This window comes from Myotis myotis, unplaced genomic scaffold (genome assembly GCF_014108235.1).
Source record: "Myotis myotis isolate mMyoMyo1 unplaced genomic scaffold, mMyoMyo1.p scaffold_m19_p_18, whole genome shotgun sequence".
In the NCBI taxonomy this organism is placed as follows: Eukaryota; Metazoa; Chordata; class Mammalia; order Chiroptera; family Vespertilionidae; genus Myotis; species Myotis myotis.
In genome coordinates, this window is record NW_023416322.1 from 26,728,521 (window position 1) to 26,749,756 (window position 21,236).

Here is a 21,236-nt window from a genome sequence, read left to right on the forward strand (position 1 = left end):
CTATAATGTCTTTCAATATTATGTTGCTTTGCTTCTTTTGTAATTTTTTATTGCCTCTAATTATCCAATATATTCTAATTTTTTTCCTATTATGTCAGTATTCTGCAAAATTTTGGGGCCAGGGCAAGTCTTTTCTTTACATATGATCTTAATGGTCTCAGTGGGTAAATTGTCTTAGGTAAGCATACTTGGGATAACCAGGAGTTAATAGTTGTATTCTAATAATAGTTAAAAGTACACATTAACAGTTCATTGTTATTTAGACCTCTAAGATGCATGTTTTGTTTAAATAGGTGCAAATGCCATCCAGATGCTTATAAAAGTATTTATTGGTAATAGAGTGGCCAATCAAAGTACATGTTTAGGTAATGATGTCATGGTGTTATTTAATATTTTACCCTAGAACAGTGTTCAGGGATCTTCATAGTGATCCACATGTTTTCCACCACAGTTGTCCTGTTTGGCCCCTCTTTGATCTACATGCTTCTTTTTAGCTGAATGCTGGTAAACGTCCTTTCTGACAGCCCCCTTTGCTCCTGCCTGCCATTATCTGCTGAAGTTCAGAAACCAGAGCATCACTTCAAACAGCAGAGCTAGGGAGTAGCCAGTCAGAAGAGATTCCTGAGGCATGCAAAGTTCTGCCATAATCATTCAAAGATGTTTGGGCAGGGGGTTGGGGGTGGTAGAGGTGTATGTGAATACAGAGAGCTGTGGGGGTTGGCCTCTGGTCACTGGTAAATAAGTAAAGTCAGGTGCCAGAGAGTCTAGACACAGTGATTTCAGTCGTGGGTCTTTGGTATCTGATACTCAATATGGGACTTGTCTGATTGAGCACTATTGCCTCTTCATTGCACAGGCTGAAGCCCTTATAGTGCCTTCTAGTTAAATTAGTAAAAGATGACAATGGACATAGTTAAAGCAGAACAAATCTAGTTTTAATATTTCCTAGTTGTCAGCAATTACACTTACTTTTGAAGTGCCATGGGTAGCAATCAAATTAAAGACATCATATTGCACATGGAGTTTGAACTAAACTATTATTTTAAAATGTGAATGCTTTAATTAAAATTGAAGTGTTTCTCTTTCTTATTATGAAAAACTAATTCTATATCATGATACATTTAATTCACATTTAGTCCTGATTTCTCTTGAACTTGGGGGGTGGGTGTTGGATAAGATTTCAAATCATACCTTTTTTTTTTTAAATCTAGCTCCTGATTATTTCACCACAGGATGTAACATGGAAATTGCAAAAATTAAAAACCCTCAATTTCTAAATATATCACCTGTAACCCCATTTTCTAAGGGCAGTTTTCATACCGCAAGGTTAATTTCAAGAAGATAACAACAGATATTTTGCCTTCTTAAAGATTTGCTTTGATATAACATTTTGTTATTACAAAATTAAAAAGCTTCTTGTATCAGTAAGAGTTTAGAAAAAATCTGTAGTAGGTTCTTAATGAATATGACAAACATACTAATTTCATTAGCTAGAGGATTGGCACCTACATTTTTATTAAATTGTAATTTAATTTTAAGTGGCAGTTAATTTATAGAAAAGTTGCAAAATCTGTTAAATGTATATCCAAAAAATTTAGATTACTTTATTTTTGCCATAGAATTTTTTTAGCCTATAACATTATTAAGTGTTTAATGATTTTTTTACCCAAAGATTTCAGTAGAAGCATTTGGGGTTAAAGAGTTGCCCTCTGGGAAAAGGCATGATACATGCCAACCTGCTTTAGTATTTTGTAGTTTCCAGTGTATAGCAAATTATATTTACATATAGTTTTGTTAGAATTACACATAAGTATTTTATTTTTGGAGTAATTATAAGTGGATTTGTGTTTTTTATTTTGCTCTCCAGTTGTTCATTGCTAGCACATAGAAACACATGATTTTTGTGTGTTGACTGTGTATCCTTCTTACAACTTAGACATTATCTGGAACTAACATAGAGAATAACCAAAACAAGATTTAACAGAATAGGGTCTAACCCAGGGGTGGGCAAACTTTTTGACTCAAGGGCCACAATGGGTTCTTAAACTGGACTGGAGGGCCGGAACAAAAGCATGGATGGAGTGTTTGTGTGAACTAATATAAATTCAAAGTAAACATCATTACATAAAAGGGTACGGTCTTTTTTTTTTTAGGTTTATTCATTTCAAACGGGCCGGATCTGGCCCGCGGGCTGTAGTTTGCCCACGGCTGGTCTAACCAGTCAATAAATAGTTAATATTCACTTATCCTATATAATAAAGTGGTAATATGCAAATTGACCATCACTCCAACACACAAGATGGCCGCCCCCATGTGGGCACAAGATGGCCAGCAGGGGAGGGCAGTTGTGGGTGATCAGGTCACAGGGGAGGGCAGTTGGGAGGGACCAGGCCTTAAGGGGAGGGCAGTTGGGGTGACCGGGCTAGCAGAGGAGGGCAGTTGGGGGCGACCAGGCCTGCAGGGGAGGACAGTTGGGGACGACCAGGCCTGTAGGGGAGGGCAGTTGGGGGCGACTGGACCGGCAGTTGGGGGTGACTGGGCTGGCAGGGGAGGGCAGTTGGGGGTGACCTGGCCAGCAGGAGAGGGCAGTTGGGAGCAACTGGGCTGGCAGGGGAGGGCAGTTGGGGGCGATCGGGCTGGCAGGGGAGCAGTTAGGCGTCAATCAGGCTGCCATGGGAGTGGTTAGGGGGTGATCAGGCTGGCAGGCAGAAGTGGTTAGGGGCAATCAGGCAGGCAGGCGAGTGGTTGGGAGCTAGCAGTCCCGGATTGTGAGAGGGATGTCTGACCCTGAGAGGTCCCAAATTGGAGAAGGTGCAGCCTGGGCTGAGGGACACCCCCCCCCCAAGTGCACAAATTTCATGCACCAGGCCTCTAGTCTACACTAATAAAAGAGAAACATGCAAATTTGTGTCACTCTGCTATGCCCACCAGCCGATTAGAACAACTATGCAAATTAACCCAACAAAGATGGTGGTTAATTTGCATACACAGGTGCGGAGCAAAGACTGAAGGCTCCAGCTGGAGTGAAGAGTGAAGACTGAAGGGGCTTGGCTTCTCCACTGCGGCCGGACCAAAGGTCTGGGTCCCAGGTGCCAGAGGAAAACCGGTGCCAGCAGCCAGGGGAAGGAAGGCCTATTGCGAGAATCTTCGTGCAACGGGCTTTTAGTAGGATAATAAAAGCCTAATATGCTAAATGCCCAGTTGTCCAGTTGGCTATTCAACCAGTCAAAGCATAATGTGCTAAAGATATGCTAAGGCCGCTCAACTGCTCACTTGGATGTGCACTGACCACCAGCGAGCAGACAGCCAATGCAGGAGCTGACCCCTGGTGGTCAGTGCGCTCCCACAGGGAAATGCTGCTTGCATCTGCTCCTGGCGTCAGCTGGGCTCAGGGCTGGGGAGCACAATGCTAAGGATGTCTGACTGCTGGCTTAGGCCCGCTCCCCCATTTGTTTTAAGCTGGCAGAGAGCTCCTGGACTGTGAGAGGGCGCAGGCCAAGCTGAGGGACTGCCTTGAGTGCACAAATTCCATGCACCGGGCCTCTAGTATATAGATAATATACACTAACTTAATTTTCTGATTTATTAATAATAGAAGACTAGCTTTTCAAAACTACAGCACAAAGTTTGTTCATTTCTCCTTTATGATAGCCTCTATCTCTTATGAAAAATCTAGATTACTGTTGAATGGCATAGGTAGCCTACCTTTTCCTTTCTACTTTTCTGTCTGCTACTTCTCTGACCCTCTCCCTTTTTTCTTAACCTTAAATAGAATTCTTTTCTTATTTTATACCCATGCCCAAATAGTTGGATCCAGCCTGCAGCTTCAGTTATCAAGAATACTAGAGGCCCAGTGCATGAAATTCATGCACAGGTAGGGTTCCAAGGCCTGGCCGGCGATCAAGGCTGATTGGGGCCTTCTGGCTGCCGGCCGGCACCTTCCTTCCCCAGCTGCTGGCTGCCAGCCTGGGCCTTCCTTCGTTTCGCGCCACCCCCTGGTGGTCAGCACCCATCATAGTGAGCAATCAAACTCCTGGTCGAACTCCCGAGGGGACAATTTGCATATTAGGCTTTTATATAGAGATGTGGCAGTTCCTATAGATTATACTTCCAGTCCAAACATTTCTTCTAAATTTAGGCTTGCCTTTATTATCTTCATTGAATAGCTGTACTAGACTCTTAAATAGGCTGCTTAAACTCAACATATCTAAAATCAAAATTACTATCTTCCCTTTAACATGCCTACTTTAGTTTCTCTTTTTTGGTAAATGTTGGCACTACCATCCATGTTGATGCAGAAACCAGGAGTCATCTTTGACTCTTCCTCTCCAATCCCAACATCTAGTCAGTTATTCAATCCCATTTTGACTCTTTTTCCTAAATATAGATCTAGCGTTCCTTTTACCTCTATCTCCACTACTCTCCCTAGTCCAAGAAGCCATATTCTACCTGCATGTTTCCTCTAGCCTTCTAGCTGATTTTCCTGTGGTTTTCTTACCCTGTTTCAGTCTATTTTCTACACTGGCCAGATATTTTTAAAACCCGGATCTTATCCTGACATTTTCCTTATTTAGAATCTTTTAATGGCTTTCCATTATCTTTAGAAGCCCTAAATCGTTAACATGTACTTCAAGACCCTGTGATCTGGCTTTTACCATCTTACCTCTCAACACTGTTTCCCTCACTCCGACCATGTTTTATCTTCTTTTAGTTCTTCAGTGGAATCATGTTCTTTCCTGTCTTGTAAATTTGGCCAACGTGTTTTCTTTGCTCAGAATGCTCTATGTCTGCACAATTTTAAATTCCTTAAATGCATAGGCTTTATTTAATATTTCTTCTGTATCCTCCACTTTACTTGGAAGTTTATATTTAATGCAGTTGTTCATTAACCATTTATTCATTTAGTTATTCAATAGTCAGTGTGCCACAGCTATGTACTGAAAATGTAATTGTGTTATATTATTTCCAACATGCAATCTAAGTTAACACATTGTGATAAAATGGTGATTCGGGGGTTTTTTGTATCTTTTTGAGTAAAAATATTCCCTGTGCTTCTTAATAGTTAATGAAGATGCTCTTTGAATGTTCAGATGAACGAATTGACTTGGAACTGATTTCTTTCTGCATTAATCTTGCTGCTAATAAAAGGAATGTACAGCTTATCTGTGAAGGTTAGTGCCTTTGAGCTTCATAGATAACCTCTATCATATGGCAATTGGCATATGATAGAAAATAGGTAATAAGTAAGTAAAATTATAGCTATAACCCTAAAAGGTCAGATAGACTCAGAATATTCTGATATCATGAGTAGAAACACACTTCAGTAATAAGGTCAGTTACCCTTAATTGAAATTTGATTTTTTAAAATACTTTCTATATGAAAAAAAAAACTTTTAATTTTCAGAGTAATTCATTGCATTGTAAGATAGTATAATACATAAGTGTTAGGTATTTGTTTCTATAGTATCTTTGCAAAATTGCTTGTCATGCATTATGATATTGCAGAGTCCCCTTGATAGTTTTTTTCTTATTTGAAAAGTATACATGTTTGTTACAAAAAATACAAATAAGCAAATAGGAAAAAATTAAGTGTTTACTCTCCCTATTTAGAGGTAATCATAGGTAAAATTTTGATGCAATGCTTCTATATTTTTTTAATTTTTTGTATATTTTTATTGATTTCAAAGAGAAAGGCAGAAGCAGAGAGAGAGAAATATTAATGATGAGAGAATCATCAGTTGGCTGCCTCCTGCACGTCTCACACTGGGGATTGAGCCTACAACCTGGGCATATGCCCTGACCGGAAATCAAGCCGTGACCTTCTGGTTTATAGGTCTATGCTCAACCACTCAGCCATGCCAGCTGGGCTGCTTCTATATATTTTTAAATTAAAATGGGGTTCTTCTCTATGTATGGTGATAGTCTTTAAGTTAATAATATATGAAATATCATTCCATGTGGTTAAATATTTTTATAAAACATACTTACCAATAGCTACAAAATAATCCATTAAACTATTTTCCATAGTTTAATCTGCTAATTTGGTTGTTTAATTTGCTACCACTTCTTTTCTGTGACAAACAACAATGAAATGGGGGGGGGGGGAGGTTGGGGGTTAATGGGGGGGATGAGGACACTAATAAAAAAAAAAAAATGAAGTGGTTTTCCCTTTTCTGAGGTTTTCCACATTTTCATTTTTATATTCTTAGGATGAATTCCTAGAAGTAGTTTTTCTAGGTCAACTAACATGTACATTTTTAAAATGTGTGGCCCATATTCTATACACAAAAGAGCCCATACTCTGATTACATTTATGAAAATTCTAGAATAAGCAAAACTAATCTATGTTTAATAAGAAGAAAGAGAAGGAATAGAAGAGAAGAAGAAAAGTGATTGAATTTGGGGAATAATATTGGCTGGGCATAGGGGATTCTGGAGCAAATAGAAATATTCTATATGTTGTGTGTGTGAATTACATAGCAGTATACGTTTATCGAAATGAATCTATTGGAGGCCCAGCTAGGGTGGCTCAGAGGTTGAGTGTCAACATGTGAACCAGGAGGTCACAGTTCAATTTCTGGTCTTCAATTTATAGTCTTCAATTCCCGGTCGGGCATATATCGTATGTCCGGGTTGCAAGTTTGATCCCCAGTGGGAGGCATGCAGAAGGCAGCCGATCAATGATTCTCTGTCATCATTGGTATTTCTATCTCTCTCTTCCCCCCCCCCTTCCTCTCTGAAATCAATAAAAATATTTTTTAAATTAATCTATTGGAGCCCTGGCCAGTATGCTAAGTGGTTAGAGCATTGGCCTGAACATGAAGGGACATAGGCTCGATTCCCAGTAAAGGACATGTACCTGGCTTGCAGGCTTAATTCCCAAACCCAATCAGATACGTGCAGGAGGCAACCAATTGATGTGTCTCTCTCTCTCACATTGATGTTCCTCTTTCTCTCTGTCTCACCCACTCTCTCTCTCTCTTCCATTCCTTCTAAAAATCAGTGGAAAAAATATCCTCAGGTGTAGTTTAACCCCACCACCACCACCAAAATCTATTGGACACTTAAGGTGTATGCACATTACTGCATATAAATTATGGAATTTTTGTGAACTATAAGCAAAAAAAAAAAATGATTTAACTTAGTATACCTTATTTAAACTGGGGAATCTTTGGTGTTTCTGTACCAGGAAATGGGCTAAAGATGCTCATGAAGAGGGCTCTGAAATTCAAGGACCCACTGCTAATGAAAATGATTAGGAACATTTCTCAGCATGATGGACCAACTAAAAACTTATTTATTGTAAGTATAATTTTTGACCTATTGTAATGGCCTGCGAATTGAAGCTTTAAAGTGATCCATTTGGAAATATAACTTTTACTGAGCTCTCATCAAATATTAACTCATGACCCAAGTTGGCTTTCTATCAACAACTTCTTTGTAAGAATAACTCCTAGAAATTTAAACCTAGGTTTTTATGATGTTTTTGTTTTACGATCCCTACCCCTAACCCTTCTGTCCTCACTCCAGTTTTCTTGCCTTAAACCAGTTCACCATAGGCTCTCCTAGTAATTCAGCTCAAAATTATTAAAACAAGGGAATCACATTTGATACTTATTTTTCTTTCCAAAGGGTTGAATTATTAGAGCGGTTCCTCTGCAGAAATTATATTATATTTGTATTAAAATTATATTTTCTACAGGATTATGTTGGGGATCTTGCAGCCCAGATCTCTAATGACGAAGAGGAGGAGTTTGTGATTGAGTGTTTGGGAACACTTGCAAACTTGACCATTCCAGACTTAGACTGGGAATTGGTGCTGAAGGAGTACAAGCTGGTTCCGTACCTCAAGGATAAACTAAAACCAGGTCTCTGCTGATCATTTCACTTTAGTCTTACCATAAAGTTATTTCTTTATGTTGTGGATAAGGGGGCTAGAGCATTATTTTGTGGCCATTATTATAGTGACAAATTTCTCCCATACCTCAAGTTCTAGTTTCTTTTTTTTCTTTTTTCTTTTTTAACATTTTATTGATTACAGAGAGGAAAGGAGAGAGTGAGAGAGATAAAACATTAATTATGAAGGAGAATCATTGATCGGCTGCCTCCTGCACGCCCCACACTGGGGATCGAGCCTGCAACCCAGGCATGTGCCCTGACCAGAATCGAACTGTGCCCTCCTGGTTCATAGGTTGATGCTTAATCACTAGAACTTAATCAAGTTCTAGTTTCTTTTTTCCAGTAAGGTGGTCACTCTTACATGTATGTATTCTTTTTTCCTAACAATAAATATTATTTTCCTGTTCCCATTCTGCCTCCTTTCTTATTTTTTTAATCCTGCCTTTTTGAAATGACCAAATGCCATTCCTTTCTGCAAACCATGTACATACACACACAAAGTTCTTCAGAGCGTTCAAGTGAGTCTTCTACTTTCTGTGTTTAAATTGTCATTCTCTTTTATTTCCAAAGAGTAATTTCTATGTCTCTGCTGCCCCCTCCCCTCCCACCACAAACTATCATCAGTAAAAATGGAAATTTGGAAAAAGACAGATATATAACCATCTTAAGGATTCATAAGAATTGATTTAGCTTTCAGTATCTTTTATTTTTTCTGTGAATGAAAATGTTCTGTGATCTGACTTTATCAGGTACTGCAGAAGATGACCTCGTTTTGGAAGTAGTGATAATGATTGGAACTGTGTCTATGGATGACTCTTGTGCTGCATTGCTAGCCAAGTCTGGGATAATCCCTGCACTCATTGAACTGCTGAATGGTGAATTATAATTTATCTTAATTTATTTGTATGCTAACATATTAATAGGTTATTTAAATTTTTAAATATGAATAGAATTTGGAATCATAATGTTCTTTAACTTGGTACATTAATGATCTTTTAGCAACTTAAGTTATATAGTTATGAAAAATGAATTAAATATAACTCTTACTGGGATTAGCTAGAGCAGCGGTTCTCAACCTGTGGGTCCCGACCCCTTTGGGGGTCGAATGACCCTTTCACGGGTCACCTAAGACCATCGGAAACACATACATAATTACATATTGTTTTTGTGATTAATCACTATGCTTTAATTATGTTCAATTTGTAGCAATGAAAATACATCCTGCATATCAGATATTTACATTACGATCCATAACAGCAGCAAAATTACAGTTATGAAGCAGCAACGAAAATAATTTTATGGCTGGGGGTCACCACAACGTGAAGAACTGTATTAAAGGGTTGCGGCATTAGGAAGGTTGAGAACCACTGAGCTAGAGTAATATCAAAGAATTGACAATGTTGCTGTGTTGAATTTTACCTTAATCTAGGACACTCACTTGTGAGCATTTTCCTTTCTAAACCCAAATAGATCATTAGTAAATCCAGGTTTCTAATTTTAGAGTCCTTACTCTTATTGTCTCCCATACCAAAGACTCTCCCTCATATCTTTGTTATTTCTGGTCCAGTCTTATAAATACAAATTTATGCATGTATATGCTTAACCTTCTTAGAGCCTTCCCCTTCCCCTTGTATTCCTCTTAATGGGTTTATTGTTCTCCATATTGGACACAAAATTTGTCTGAATCTAATATTATTCATTAGAGTCACATTTTTTGGGACCTTATATTAGCCTGCTCTCAGGTGGTCATTAACTAAGTTCCACAGGCTGGTTGTCTTAAACAGACATTTCTGGAGACTGGGAAGTCCAGGATCAAGCTATCAGCCTATTTGGTTCCTGGTGAGGAAAATAGAACCAAATTTATTTCACAAATTAGAGTTGTTTAAATAATTCTTATGACGGACAAGAAATAAAACAAGTGGAGATGTGTTGCCATTTTACATTATGGCTAATTTAATCAATTTCTTCATACCTGGTGACAAAAGACAGTATAAACTATTAAGAAGCACTGTTACTATTCTCTTAAAACAATCTTGTTCCTCAGTTCGTCCAACCGGGGCTTTTGAGATAAGTAATCTCATGTAGTCTGGTTTAAACTCAGATATGATATAATTTCTCTTTTTCAAAATCTTATTTTTTTATCTTTATATTCCAAAGTAATTTAGCCTATTTAGTTTACAACCAAATTTACTAAAACTTCTGAAAACGTATATTATTAAAAAATTCCTCAATGTTATCATCATGTAATTTAGAAAAACACCTAAGACATAAGTAACATGTGCCACCCATATATTATAAGTAATTTAAACTAGTTGTCTTTTATTAGTCTCCTTGGCACTTTTAGGTTTTTTATTCAGTGTTTTTTAATTTGTATATAAACATAATATTCTTTTATTGAAAGTTTTCTGTTTCCTTCAGCTCAACAAGAAGATGATGAATTTGTGTGCCAGATAATTTATGTCTTCTATCAGATGGTTTTCCACCAAGCCACGAGAGATGTCATAATTAAAGAAACACGTATCCTTTCAATGTTTACAATAAATAATGACATTATATATATATTAAGAGATGCATCTTTAGGTATTTTTTTTCTTGCAAATATTCAAATAATGTAGAAAATATCAAGCTCTGAAATACATTTATAAGGCAAGCTATATTTCATGGAAGCATAGTATGGTGTAGCTTAAGAATTGTTATAATCACATAATCCTAAAGGTAATTTTTAATTACCTTTTACTACTTATTAGCTGCAGGATCTTGGATACACTACTTAACCTGCTTGAACATACAATCTTGCATCTATAAAATGGCCATAATATTACTAAACTAGAGGCCTGGTGCATGAATTTGTGCACAGGTGGGGTCCTGCCGGCCCGCCCTGATCAGGGCCGATTGGGCCAGGCCGGCGGGTGGGAGGGGCCATGGGTGGTTGGCCAGCCCTCGATTGGGGTGAGGGAGCCAATCGGGGGTGGGGACGGGGCTGGCCGGGGAGAAGGGTCACAGCAGTTGGCTGGCCAGCCCCTCCCACTGATCAAACTCCCAGTCAAACTTCCGGTCAAGGGGACAGTTTGCATATTAGCCTTTTATTATATAGGATAGAAAGAAGACCTTCTTCATTATAGAATTGTTATAAGTACTAATGAATTTAATGTGCTATAATAGTTTCCAGCACAGAGATTTACTCAGTAAGTGGTAGTTTATCATTATTGCATCTAAAAGGATTCCAGATATCGCCAACATCTTCACCTGAAAAACAGCCTACCCTCTGTATTCACAGCGGGTAATAACAGTATCATCCTCCCAGTCCCATAGCTGAAAATTTTGTGTCTGCTGTCCCTTTTACCATACACAACTAATCATTTATTATACAAATATATATCTAGTGCTAACCATATAACAATGTTTTAAGCGTTGAAGGTACTCAAGGACTTTATAGACTATTGGAGAGTTAGACAATTAAATAAGAAATATAAAATTATAATCCAGTTTTCTTGAATTATAGTTTTTATTATTTGTCCTGTCCTATTGCTTTGGTTGTCTTCTTGAGATTTGTTGTGTTGGATCGTCTTTTCCCACCTTTAATATGTTTCTAATTGTTCTCTCTTTTCATTTATTCTTTAATTTTAAATTTTTTCTTCCTTTTTACCTTCTATTTCTCCTAAAGTTTTATCTGTTATTTTTATTTGCTCTTGTGCTGTTATAAATTTAGTTTTTTTATACCTTAAATGATTTTTATTTCTTTCCTGAATTATTTCAAAGTTTTCTAATTTTGACATATATTCTTTCATATACTATTGGTTTCTCTATTTTATCTCTTTTGGGGGTATTGGATTGCAGTTTTTATTTTTTATGTAAAAATGTTTTGTTTTCTTTTTCTTATAATAACCATATATGGAATTTGGCAGATTCTTTTCTGTTGCTCTTTTACTGTGAAATTCACTCCCTGGACTTTTAGCAGGGCCAGATAGATCAAGAAAGCTTTTATAGCTACACAGCTGTAGAGCTACCTTTTTAACTATTTTCATGTTTTCAAAAATATGGCCTTGTATTTTCTAAAATTTACTGGCTGTTTTTCTTACCCATTTTTATCTAGTTGGTTTTTTTTCTTTCTCATTCTTTTTTTTTAAACAAATGAAATATAAAATGTTTCTGGCCATCTTTTATTAATGTTTTTATTTTAAAATTTGCAGTTAAATTTCAAGTTATCATTTGAATGTTGTGAAATGCGGGATTTTCTAATAGGATTGAATAGCCTCAGTCTCAAATGTCATTTGTATCTTTAACCACTTTATTCAGAGGCTCCAGCATATCTTATTGATCTGATGCATGATAAAAATAATGAAATCCGAAAGGTCTGTGATAATACATTAGATATTATAGCGGTAAGTAATTTATCTTTCTACACAAATTATAATAGTCTTCATCTGGGGAGAAAAAAGACATACACCTATTTAGAACATTGCATTCAATATAAAGACAAATTTGTCTTTCGGTAAATCTCAGAAAATACAGTGATAAAAAATTCATTTTTAAAACATTTTTAAGACTTTGGGCTCTTAACTTTTTTTAAAATATGTTTTTATTGATTTTAGAGAGAAAAAGAGGGAGGAAGGGAGGGAGGAAAACATCAATCGGTTGCCTCCTGCACTCACCCCCACTGGGGACCAAACCAGCAACCTGGCCATGTGCCCTGACTGGGAATTGAACTGGCAACCTTTTGGTGTATGGGATGTGCCAGATACCAGATTACTTTAAATATTTTTTTCACATATAACAGATAGTGCTACACACAAACTGCTTGCTTCCTTCTTGGAACTGTATTTATACTTTTATTTTGGCTCACCCTGTAAAAAGATACTTTAATATAGACTATTCAGTAGTTTTCAGAGTTAAACTTAAGTATTTTAAAAGGATCAGAATATTATTCAAAGTTCTTTAACAATTTTATTGCAAATTTTCTGAGTTGACATTTCTGCTAGTGATCTCATTATGATATTGGACAACCACCAGCAGATACTTTTTGTCAGTTTCCCATATTTTATTTCAGAAATTCATCTTATTTTATATCATCTGCTCTTTGGATTTGACTGATTATATCATTATTGGTTTAAAACTAAATGAGTACATTGAAATTTTAGCTTTGCTCTCTAAATTACAATAGGGAAACTTTAATGTTAAAGCCGTGTTTTATCAGGATGTTTCATACATGTGGGCCACTGGTCACAGGATTTATGAACAGAGACTGTTTACTACTCCTAGAGAACAATTTCATGACTCGTACTTTTTTTTACTACATCACTGATGTCACTATTATATACTAGAGGCCTGGTGCATGAAATTCAAATGGGTCCCTCAGCCCGGCTTGCGCCTCTTGCAGTTCCAGAGCCCTCGGGGCATGTCCGACTGACAGCGGTGGGACATCCTTAGCGCTGCCGCAGAGGCTGGAGAAGGTCCCACCACCTTAGCTGCACTGGCCAGCCATGAGCCCGACTACTGGCTGAGCTGCACTCCCCCTGTGTGAGCACAATAACCACCAGGGGGCAGTTCCTGCGTTGAGTGTCTGCCCCCTGGTGGTCAGTGCGCATCATAGTGACCAGTCCTTCCTCCGAGGAAGTATGGGCAAATTGAAATGGTGATAGATCAGCTACTATATAAGGCTCCCTGTGATGCTGTCTGATCACTTGAATCAGTTTTTAAAAATTGTGAACAAGTAATCCGAAGGTTCATATTCATGTGATTTGAAGTGCTGCTGTTCCAGTCAACTGAGTCATATTCATAGCTGAATCTTTTAGAAGAGAGGTTATCTGGTATAGCTCGTAGAAGGGCACCAGCTCTGGAAACTGCCATGTTCTGCTGGAAGGATGTTTCTTTACCTTTGTCTGTTATACACCTAAAAAGATTCAAGGCCCTGGTTCAGTTTTAGCTTGATAGTTGGGAACAGCACCAGTGGGAGCAGCTTCTTTCCAAAACATTTTTCTCCTCTTCTCAGTTGGGTTGGGGTTCTGATGGTAACTTTTGGCCTCTGGGAAGTGGCAGCTTCGTCTTGTTGACATTGCATCTAGAATACAACTGACTCAAGTGCTCCCACCTGCTGAATAATCTCAGGCAATTTATTTAACTTAGTGAAGATTGCGTTTACAGTGACTCCTAAGGATTAGAGAATTACTGTAAGGAATGGAGAAGATGTGTATGAAGCATTTACCATATGATAGTCACTCAGTTTGCTGTTTCAGACTAGACCAAAACTGAGACCTAGTTAAGTTTATATGTAGATTAAATCTCTGGATCAACATTTCACTTTTTTTAGTACAGATAATTAGGCTATTTTCTGTTCATTTTAATTTTTAAAATGGTATGGGAAGATAATCTGTTCACTGTTTGGATTTTAAGTGTGGGAAGTTATTTGGAGTATATATTTTAGTCGGACATATTACTATTTGTAGTTTAAGGTTATCCTGCAAATGGCTGAATTTGCATTTTAAAAGTTCATATCAGAACAATTAATTGAATAGGGCAATTAGCTAAAAGACCCGGTTAGGAGAGTGCCTTAAAGAGGGAGCAGCCTTTTCCAGTACAGAAGTGCCTCATCTGTTCAGTTACTCGTGTTCTGAACTGTGGTAACTTATTTGGGTTTGAATTCAATTTATCAGCTAACCTCAGACCACAGTTATACTCCTAGCTCACTGGACCTCTGTATTTGGGAGAAATTTGAGGAGTGGGCATTTTAATGCATCAGTAAAAAGACAGCTTCTCAAGCCACTTGGGACATAGCTGCCAGTTTTTGGTTCTTTGAGCCCAGACTCTTACTGATCATGACTCAGGGTCTATTTGCTTGTCCTGAATCTTTTTCAAGAGCAAAACAAGAGGAAATTGACTTAATTTGAAACAGGGGAAACTTTGATTAGGCGCAGCAATGATGATGAAACACTAGAAATGGGCTGTCAGGGAGAATGTGAAGTCTCTGTCCAGTTACATCAGTAAGAACCAAATAACCACAGCCTAGGATGGAAGTGGATGATCTCTTACAACTCTTTTTACCTCTAGATTTGATTTCCCAGTATCTCAGCATGACTATGTCCTAAACTAATAAAAAATACCCAAAAATGAGAATTTTATAGCTTAAAGCAACTTATCTTTAAGAAAACAAACTTCTTTTTCACTTAAGACAGTGTAGAATAATACTAAGAAAAATTAGATGCCTTACAACTATTAAGGAAATATGCCTACTGCAATTAAGTACTTGTCCCCATAATTATGGAAATGTTATGTTAGTGATGATTTGTTTAATATATTTGGGCCCAAGGCCTGAATTGGTGAACTAAAACAGATGTGTAGTGATAGTAGTCTTTGTACCATGGAGTATTACATATTTGGTGGTGTGGTCTCTGTGGCCGCATCAGCAAGTTGTCGCCTGTCTGACTAGGGCCTTACATGTAGTTTCATCAGGCAGAGACTCCTCCAAGCTTTGGGAATCTTGAAGGGAAGAACAAAACCCTCTATACATGGAGAGCTCCTAAAAACCCAGATAGATTTTTACACTTCAGTGCTTCCTCAACTTTGAAGTATTTGAGAACCACATAAATTCTTCCCCAGTTGCCAAGTGAATTCCTCCCCTGATTTTACTGGGTTTTCATACATGTAATACATGTTTATAAAGCACATACTGTGTTCCAGACACTAAGGTAGACACGGGGACTACAAAACTCCACAACATAAAGTCCCTAAAACGTAAAAGTTTACCATTGGGACTCTATGGAACACGAGAGTTCTAGATGTGAGCTGGCCTTCCGGGAGCAGTACAAGTACATGGCCCTGCCCATACATGTTCCATACCAATGGCACACTGTGGCTACAGGATGTTAACAGGAAAAGGAATGTACCGAGTTCTCTAGTAAAGATTAATGTTTGTTGTCCATAGTCAGCCACAGGCCCAAGTGATTTGGTACTAACACAGGCTTGCATTGCTGACATTTTCAGTGGCGGCCCTTTTTCTTTGAGGAACTCTGTGATCATGGGCAGATTGTGTGGATTTCAATTATCTGGAATTAATAGCTAGCTCCAGTATTTTAAACTTGGAAAACAGGTGTTATCTTCATTCCAGGATAGACAAAATCATATTAAATAAGACTGGTGCATTGAAATGAGATAAATCAATGTAGGCTTACATGTAACCTCTAAGACCTCAATTGTTATGGTCTCCATAAAAATGACCAGGAAAGCTTGCTTGTGTCAGACAGAAAAGCTGTATTTATTAATAATCTTTACAGCAAGGGAGAGTATTTTAAAAATGCCTCCTACATCTTTAAAAGGGAAATTATAGAGGAAGCTTCATAGGAATAGGAAGAGGGTTAGCATTAGAAATTAGGTTATTTCAGGACAGGCTTTCAAACAGTGAGTGGGTAGTAATTGGGTAAAATGAGTAGAGAGTAGTCACTGTTAATTGACTTGCAGGTTGGTTATAGGCACAGAGCAGATTTCTAAGTTGTTGACAGAAACTTCTAAGATGTTCTTTCTAGAGTAAATGGAGTTGGCTCTTCTTTGTTTCACAATCTTGGCAAATTTTAATTGCTCATATTTATAATTTTGACTTTTATGTCTCAGTTTCATGCAGTCAAATTGGGTTTAATGAGATAAGTTTGGCTAGCCCTCTTTTGGAGTTCATTTTTACATTGCATAAACGTGAAAGGCAGACATTAGGATATTTTTTCCAGCTTTTTAGAATTTACACACACACACACACACACCAGATCCTCAAATAATGTCAATTCCTTCAAAGTCCTTTCTTTATAACATTGAGGAGATGCCCTAGGAACTTAACTCTTGTTTATATCCATTAAACTGAAGTACAGTTGGTTTAGTATGATGTTTCAATTAAAGTCACAAAATAAATCAACGACATTAAGTGAGGACTTACTGTATGTTTTATATGTGTGTGTGTGTGTATGTGTATGTGTGTGTGTGTGAATGTGTGTATATCCCTGCCAGTCCTATGCATGTAACTTTATTGATTTTTTTTAGTTGGCAACAGTTAGATTTAAAAGAACCCAAGCATAGTATGAAAGATAAGGATCATGATTTCTTGCTTAACTACATTCTGTACAGTTATATCTTTTGTGGTCTGCCTGAACATAATATTTAAAGTGATATTGCACATATGAGCCCCCTCGGTGCTTTAAACAGATTGAAGAGATAATTCTACTGTGAGGTCTGGTTAGAAAATGCCATCCATAGTCAAGACTAAACGGCAGCAGTGGGAATAATATTATTGCAAAATAGGCAATATATGCATAAAAGTCAGCATCTCTATTATGTATGTATTTAATTATGAGTATCTACATATACATATCACATACATATCATTATGAGAAGTCATTTCTAAGATATAAAAGGCATCTTTTTAGCAGCTACTAACTTAACCTTAATGAGCAACTGAATTACTCTAGATCTGCTTTAATTTAGTACGAAGAATTGTATTAAATAAACCATATTACATTCTCACTTAGGGGGCTGCCACATTAAAGGAGAAAGGAAAGTCTGTTTTCCATCAAGAATTTTAGGACACAGAGCAAATCTATGTAGCTCTGTGTTATCCTGTATTGTGTTAATCAGATACAAGGTGTGACGGAAGCCAGTGACAGAGTTTTCCTGATAGTGAACAGGCTCTGATAATAGGCTGGCTAAGGCTTCATACTGTTTCAGGGGTTAAGTAGTAAACAACAATATAGGACTTCAAAAAGGATGGCACATTCCATAGAAAGTCAAACCATAAGTTCTTCATGACACTTTAGAATTTATGGAAACTGAGCGCTTAAGATCATGATGTCAGGAGCTGAGAAGAAAATAAAAGACATAGTGTTGTGTACCTTTAAATATTAGACAAACTCAAGTCTCAAAAGTGCGGCTGTCAGTGTGCACTCCTTGTGAAAAGAAGCATTTGAAAAAATAAGGAGAAAACAACTACAGGTGTCCCCCAAAAATGTAAACACACTGTAACAGCTGATAGCTCAATTTTGATAATGAAATGTATTTTAATAAACACTGCCTTTATAATTATTCAAAGTGTGTGTATACATTTTTGGAGGGACACTCTATATATTCCTAGAGTATTTCCACAATGGCTTGATATATTTTTATATGTCTTAGCTATTGCTTAGCTATGACATCCCTCAATTTCCATAGTTACTTTCTGGTAACGAGGGGTGATAATAGAAGAGCAAAGTAGACATTTGGAGCAGAGAGGTTAAAGGGAATAGATTTAATTGGTATATGTTGAATTTATTAAATTTTTGACACAGAATATTCATTTAGAGTTGCCATTTAACTTTTTAAAATAAACTTATACTGCCAGTATTCTTTAGTTTTGGGGGAATAATTATTTCAACAACTTTATAAGTAATGGTATTAATCATAGATTTTTATTTATAAAATGTTACACCTTAAATAAATCTTAGATTTGTTTCATTTTAGAAATGAAGAATCTGAGCCAAAAGATATTAAAATACCTTAATATCTTAAAAGGTTACATACTTCTCTTAGTATCAGAGCCAGAATCAGAACCCAGGTCTCCTAGCCCAATGTTCTTTGCATTATACCATGCCATATTATTAATATACATAAATTCAGACTCTGAGACACAGAGAAACTATGATTTTGCCATGGATGCTAAACTGTGCTCATTGAAGATAACATAGAAGTTGGCTGAGGCCTGGGATTCCAGAACGCTTGCCATGGGAGTAGGGTAAAGCTCTATGTGTTTCACCAAAGTGGAGGAGAAATACAAAATGGAGGGGGGGGGGAGAAGGGGGAGAGAGAGAGAGAGAGAGAGAGAGAGAGAGAGAGAGAGAGAGAGAGAGAGAGAAACAGATGCATGCAGAGAGACCACGGCTGGGAGGAGTTGCAAATGTAAACTTGTTAACATGTTTTGTCTTTGGAAAGTATATGTCTATTTTCAGATTATCTTGCTTATATTTTTAGTGTTAAAATGATCTTTTCTAAAATAACAATAGTAGATGGAAGTTGATTTACATTTAATGGCAATTCCCAACATTTACTTTTGAACCTTCTTGAAGTCTAAAACTCTTGGAACCACAGTACTAGCCTATTAACTACACTTGCTGAATAAACAGTCAACAACCATTAGCTAAAATATTTTATTTTCAAGAAATCTGGAACATAAAAATCAGTGTCACAGAAGCATAAAGATCCAAGGCCAGCATCATATAACAAAACAATACTATCTCATTTGACTCGAACCAGTGTTTACCACTAAGGAAAAGAGAAATTAATTCTTTAAAAGAATTTTGTGTTCCTCATAACAAACGTGCTTCATCCCTAGATACTACATTTGGTAAACTCCAGTATACCTGGGGCTGTATATCACAAAGTAGCACAAGTACAATATCTTGATAATTTTTATACTTAGCCTCTGAACTTAATTATATATATTTTAAAACATTTTCCAAAGTTAGCTGTTAATACTGGAATTTAAATCAATGAAAACTGGTTCTTTTTTATTGTGGTTCTATCTAGGTAAAGGGACTATGGGTATTTCTATAATTTGCTACTTTCAATACTGACACAGTTTTATAATCATAAAATGCCAAATATTTTTTTTAAAGTCCTGGTATAACTGCTTGAGACTTTAATGCCTTGATACTGCTTGGTCAAGGGTTTTTTTGTTATCTTCGCTATGGTCTGTAACAACAAGCCACACATACCTATCAAATCTCAAGGCCACTCTCATGAAAACTCCACTTGTTATTGTAGTGGATTCATTATAGCAGGAATCTGTAGTCATTGTTGGATCTTTCACAAAACATAATTTCCTATATCCTAGATGATCACACAGCTTGGTATAGAATAACATATTCTGTCTCATGTTTACTGAAGGAAAAACTGGGGGAAGGGGATTGTTTTGTTTTGTGTTTGAAAAGCTGAAGAGACAACTATATGTTTTCATTGTGGTATCCTGTAAACAGCAACGCACCTGTTAACCTTGTTAGTCACAGAGAGTTAGATCCATGGCTTTACAGTACAAAAACACTTAAAACCAAAATAAAGTTATTTTTAATAAGGAAAATGACACTACAATCTATATCAGTGCTACTCAAACTTTTTGGCTCTAAAATGTTAAGAGGAGAAAAACCAAGATGGCGGCATAGGTTAACGCCATAGATTGCTGCCTCGAACAACCACTTCAAAAAACAACTAAAAGACGGAATGGACATCATCCAGAACCACAGGAAGGCTGGCTGAGTGGAAATTCTACAACTAGGAGGAAAGAGAATATCATACCCAGACTCAGAGGAGGCGCAGTGCTGAAGTGAAACACTAAGGTTTGCAGCGGTTGCTGGGACTCTGTGAGGCAGAGCCACTAGGGACGGAACTGAGAGCAGCCATAACTGCTTGCTCTGCCCACCCTGTAGATCCCCGGGGACCTGCCCTGCCCAAGCCCTGCGCAGAGCCATTTGCCGGATAGCCTCAGGCAAACGCTAGATTAGCACCGCCCTACAGATCCAGCAAAGAAGCTCTCCCACTGCAGACACAGCGGACTCTCATAGCCAGTTAGCCTGGAGGTCAAATCACCCCCGGTATTGCCAAGAAAAATCAAGGCTTAACTACAACAAGACTGCACACAAAGACCACTAGGGGGTGCACCAAGAAAAGATAAAAAAATGCGGAGATAAACAGGACGCAAATGTCAGAAATGGAAGATATAGAGCTCAAAACCACACTTTTAAGGTCTCTCAAGAACTGTCTAGAAGCCGCCGATAAATGTAGTGAGATACTCAAGAAATCTAATGAGACCCTCGATGTTGTGATAAAGAACCAACTAGAAATTAAGCATACACTGACTGAAATAAAGAATATTATACAGACACCCAACAGCAGACCAGAGAAGCGCAAGAATCAAGTCAAAGATTCAAAATGCGAAGAAGCAAAAAACACCCAACTGGAAAAGCAAAATGAAAAAAGAATCCGAAAATACGAAGATAGTGTAAGGAGCCTCTGGGACAGCTTCAAGCGTACCAACATCAGAATTATAGGGGTGCCAGAAGATGAGAGAGAGCAAGATATTGAAAACCTATTTGAAGAAATAATGACAGAAAACTTCCCCCACCTGGTGAAAGAAATAGACTTACAGGTCCAGGAAGCGCAGAGAACCCCAAACAAAAGGAATCCAAAGAGGACCACACCAAGACACATCATAATTAAAATGCCAAGAGCAAAAGACAAAGAGAGAATCTTAAAAGCAGCAAGAGAAAGAAACTCAGTTAACTACAAGGGAATACCCATACGACTGTCAGCTGATTTCTCAACAGAAACTTTGCAGGCCA

At 37.5% G+C, this 21,236-nt stretch overlaps 1 protein-coding gene across 3 annotated transcripts in view; it reads left to right on the top strand.

Moving 5' to 3' along the window:
- Positions 1-21,236, top strand: part of KIFAP3 (kinesin associated protein 3) — a 131,950-nt gene that overhangs the window by 70,754 nt on the left and 39,960 nt on the right. For all 3 annotated transcript variants that reach the window (XM_036343401.1, XM_036343403.1, XM_036343402.1), the window contains 6 exons: positions 5,063-5,171; positions 7,190-7,302; positions 7,703-7,868; positions 8,649-8,774; positions 10,318-10,416; positions 12,196-12,281. In XM_036343401.1, coding sequence (XP_036199294.1) covers positions 5,063-5,171; positions 7,190-7,302; positions 7,703-7,868; positions 8,649-8,774; positions 10,318-10,416; positions 12,196-12,281 — 699 coding nt within the window. The remainder of the gene's footprint in view (positions 1-5,062; positions 5,172-7,189; positions 7,303-7,702; positions 7,869-8,648; positions 8,775-10,317; positions 10,417-12,195; positions 12,282-21,236) is intronic.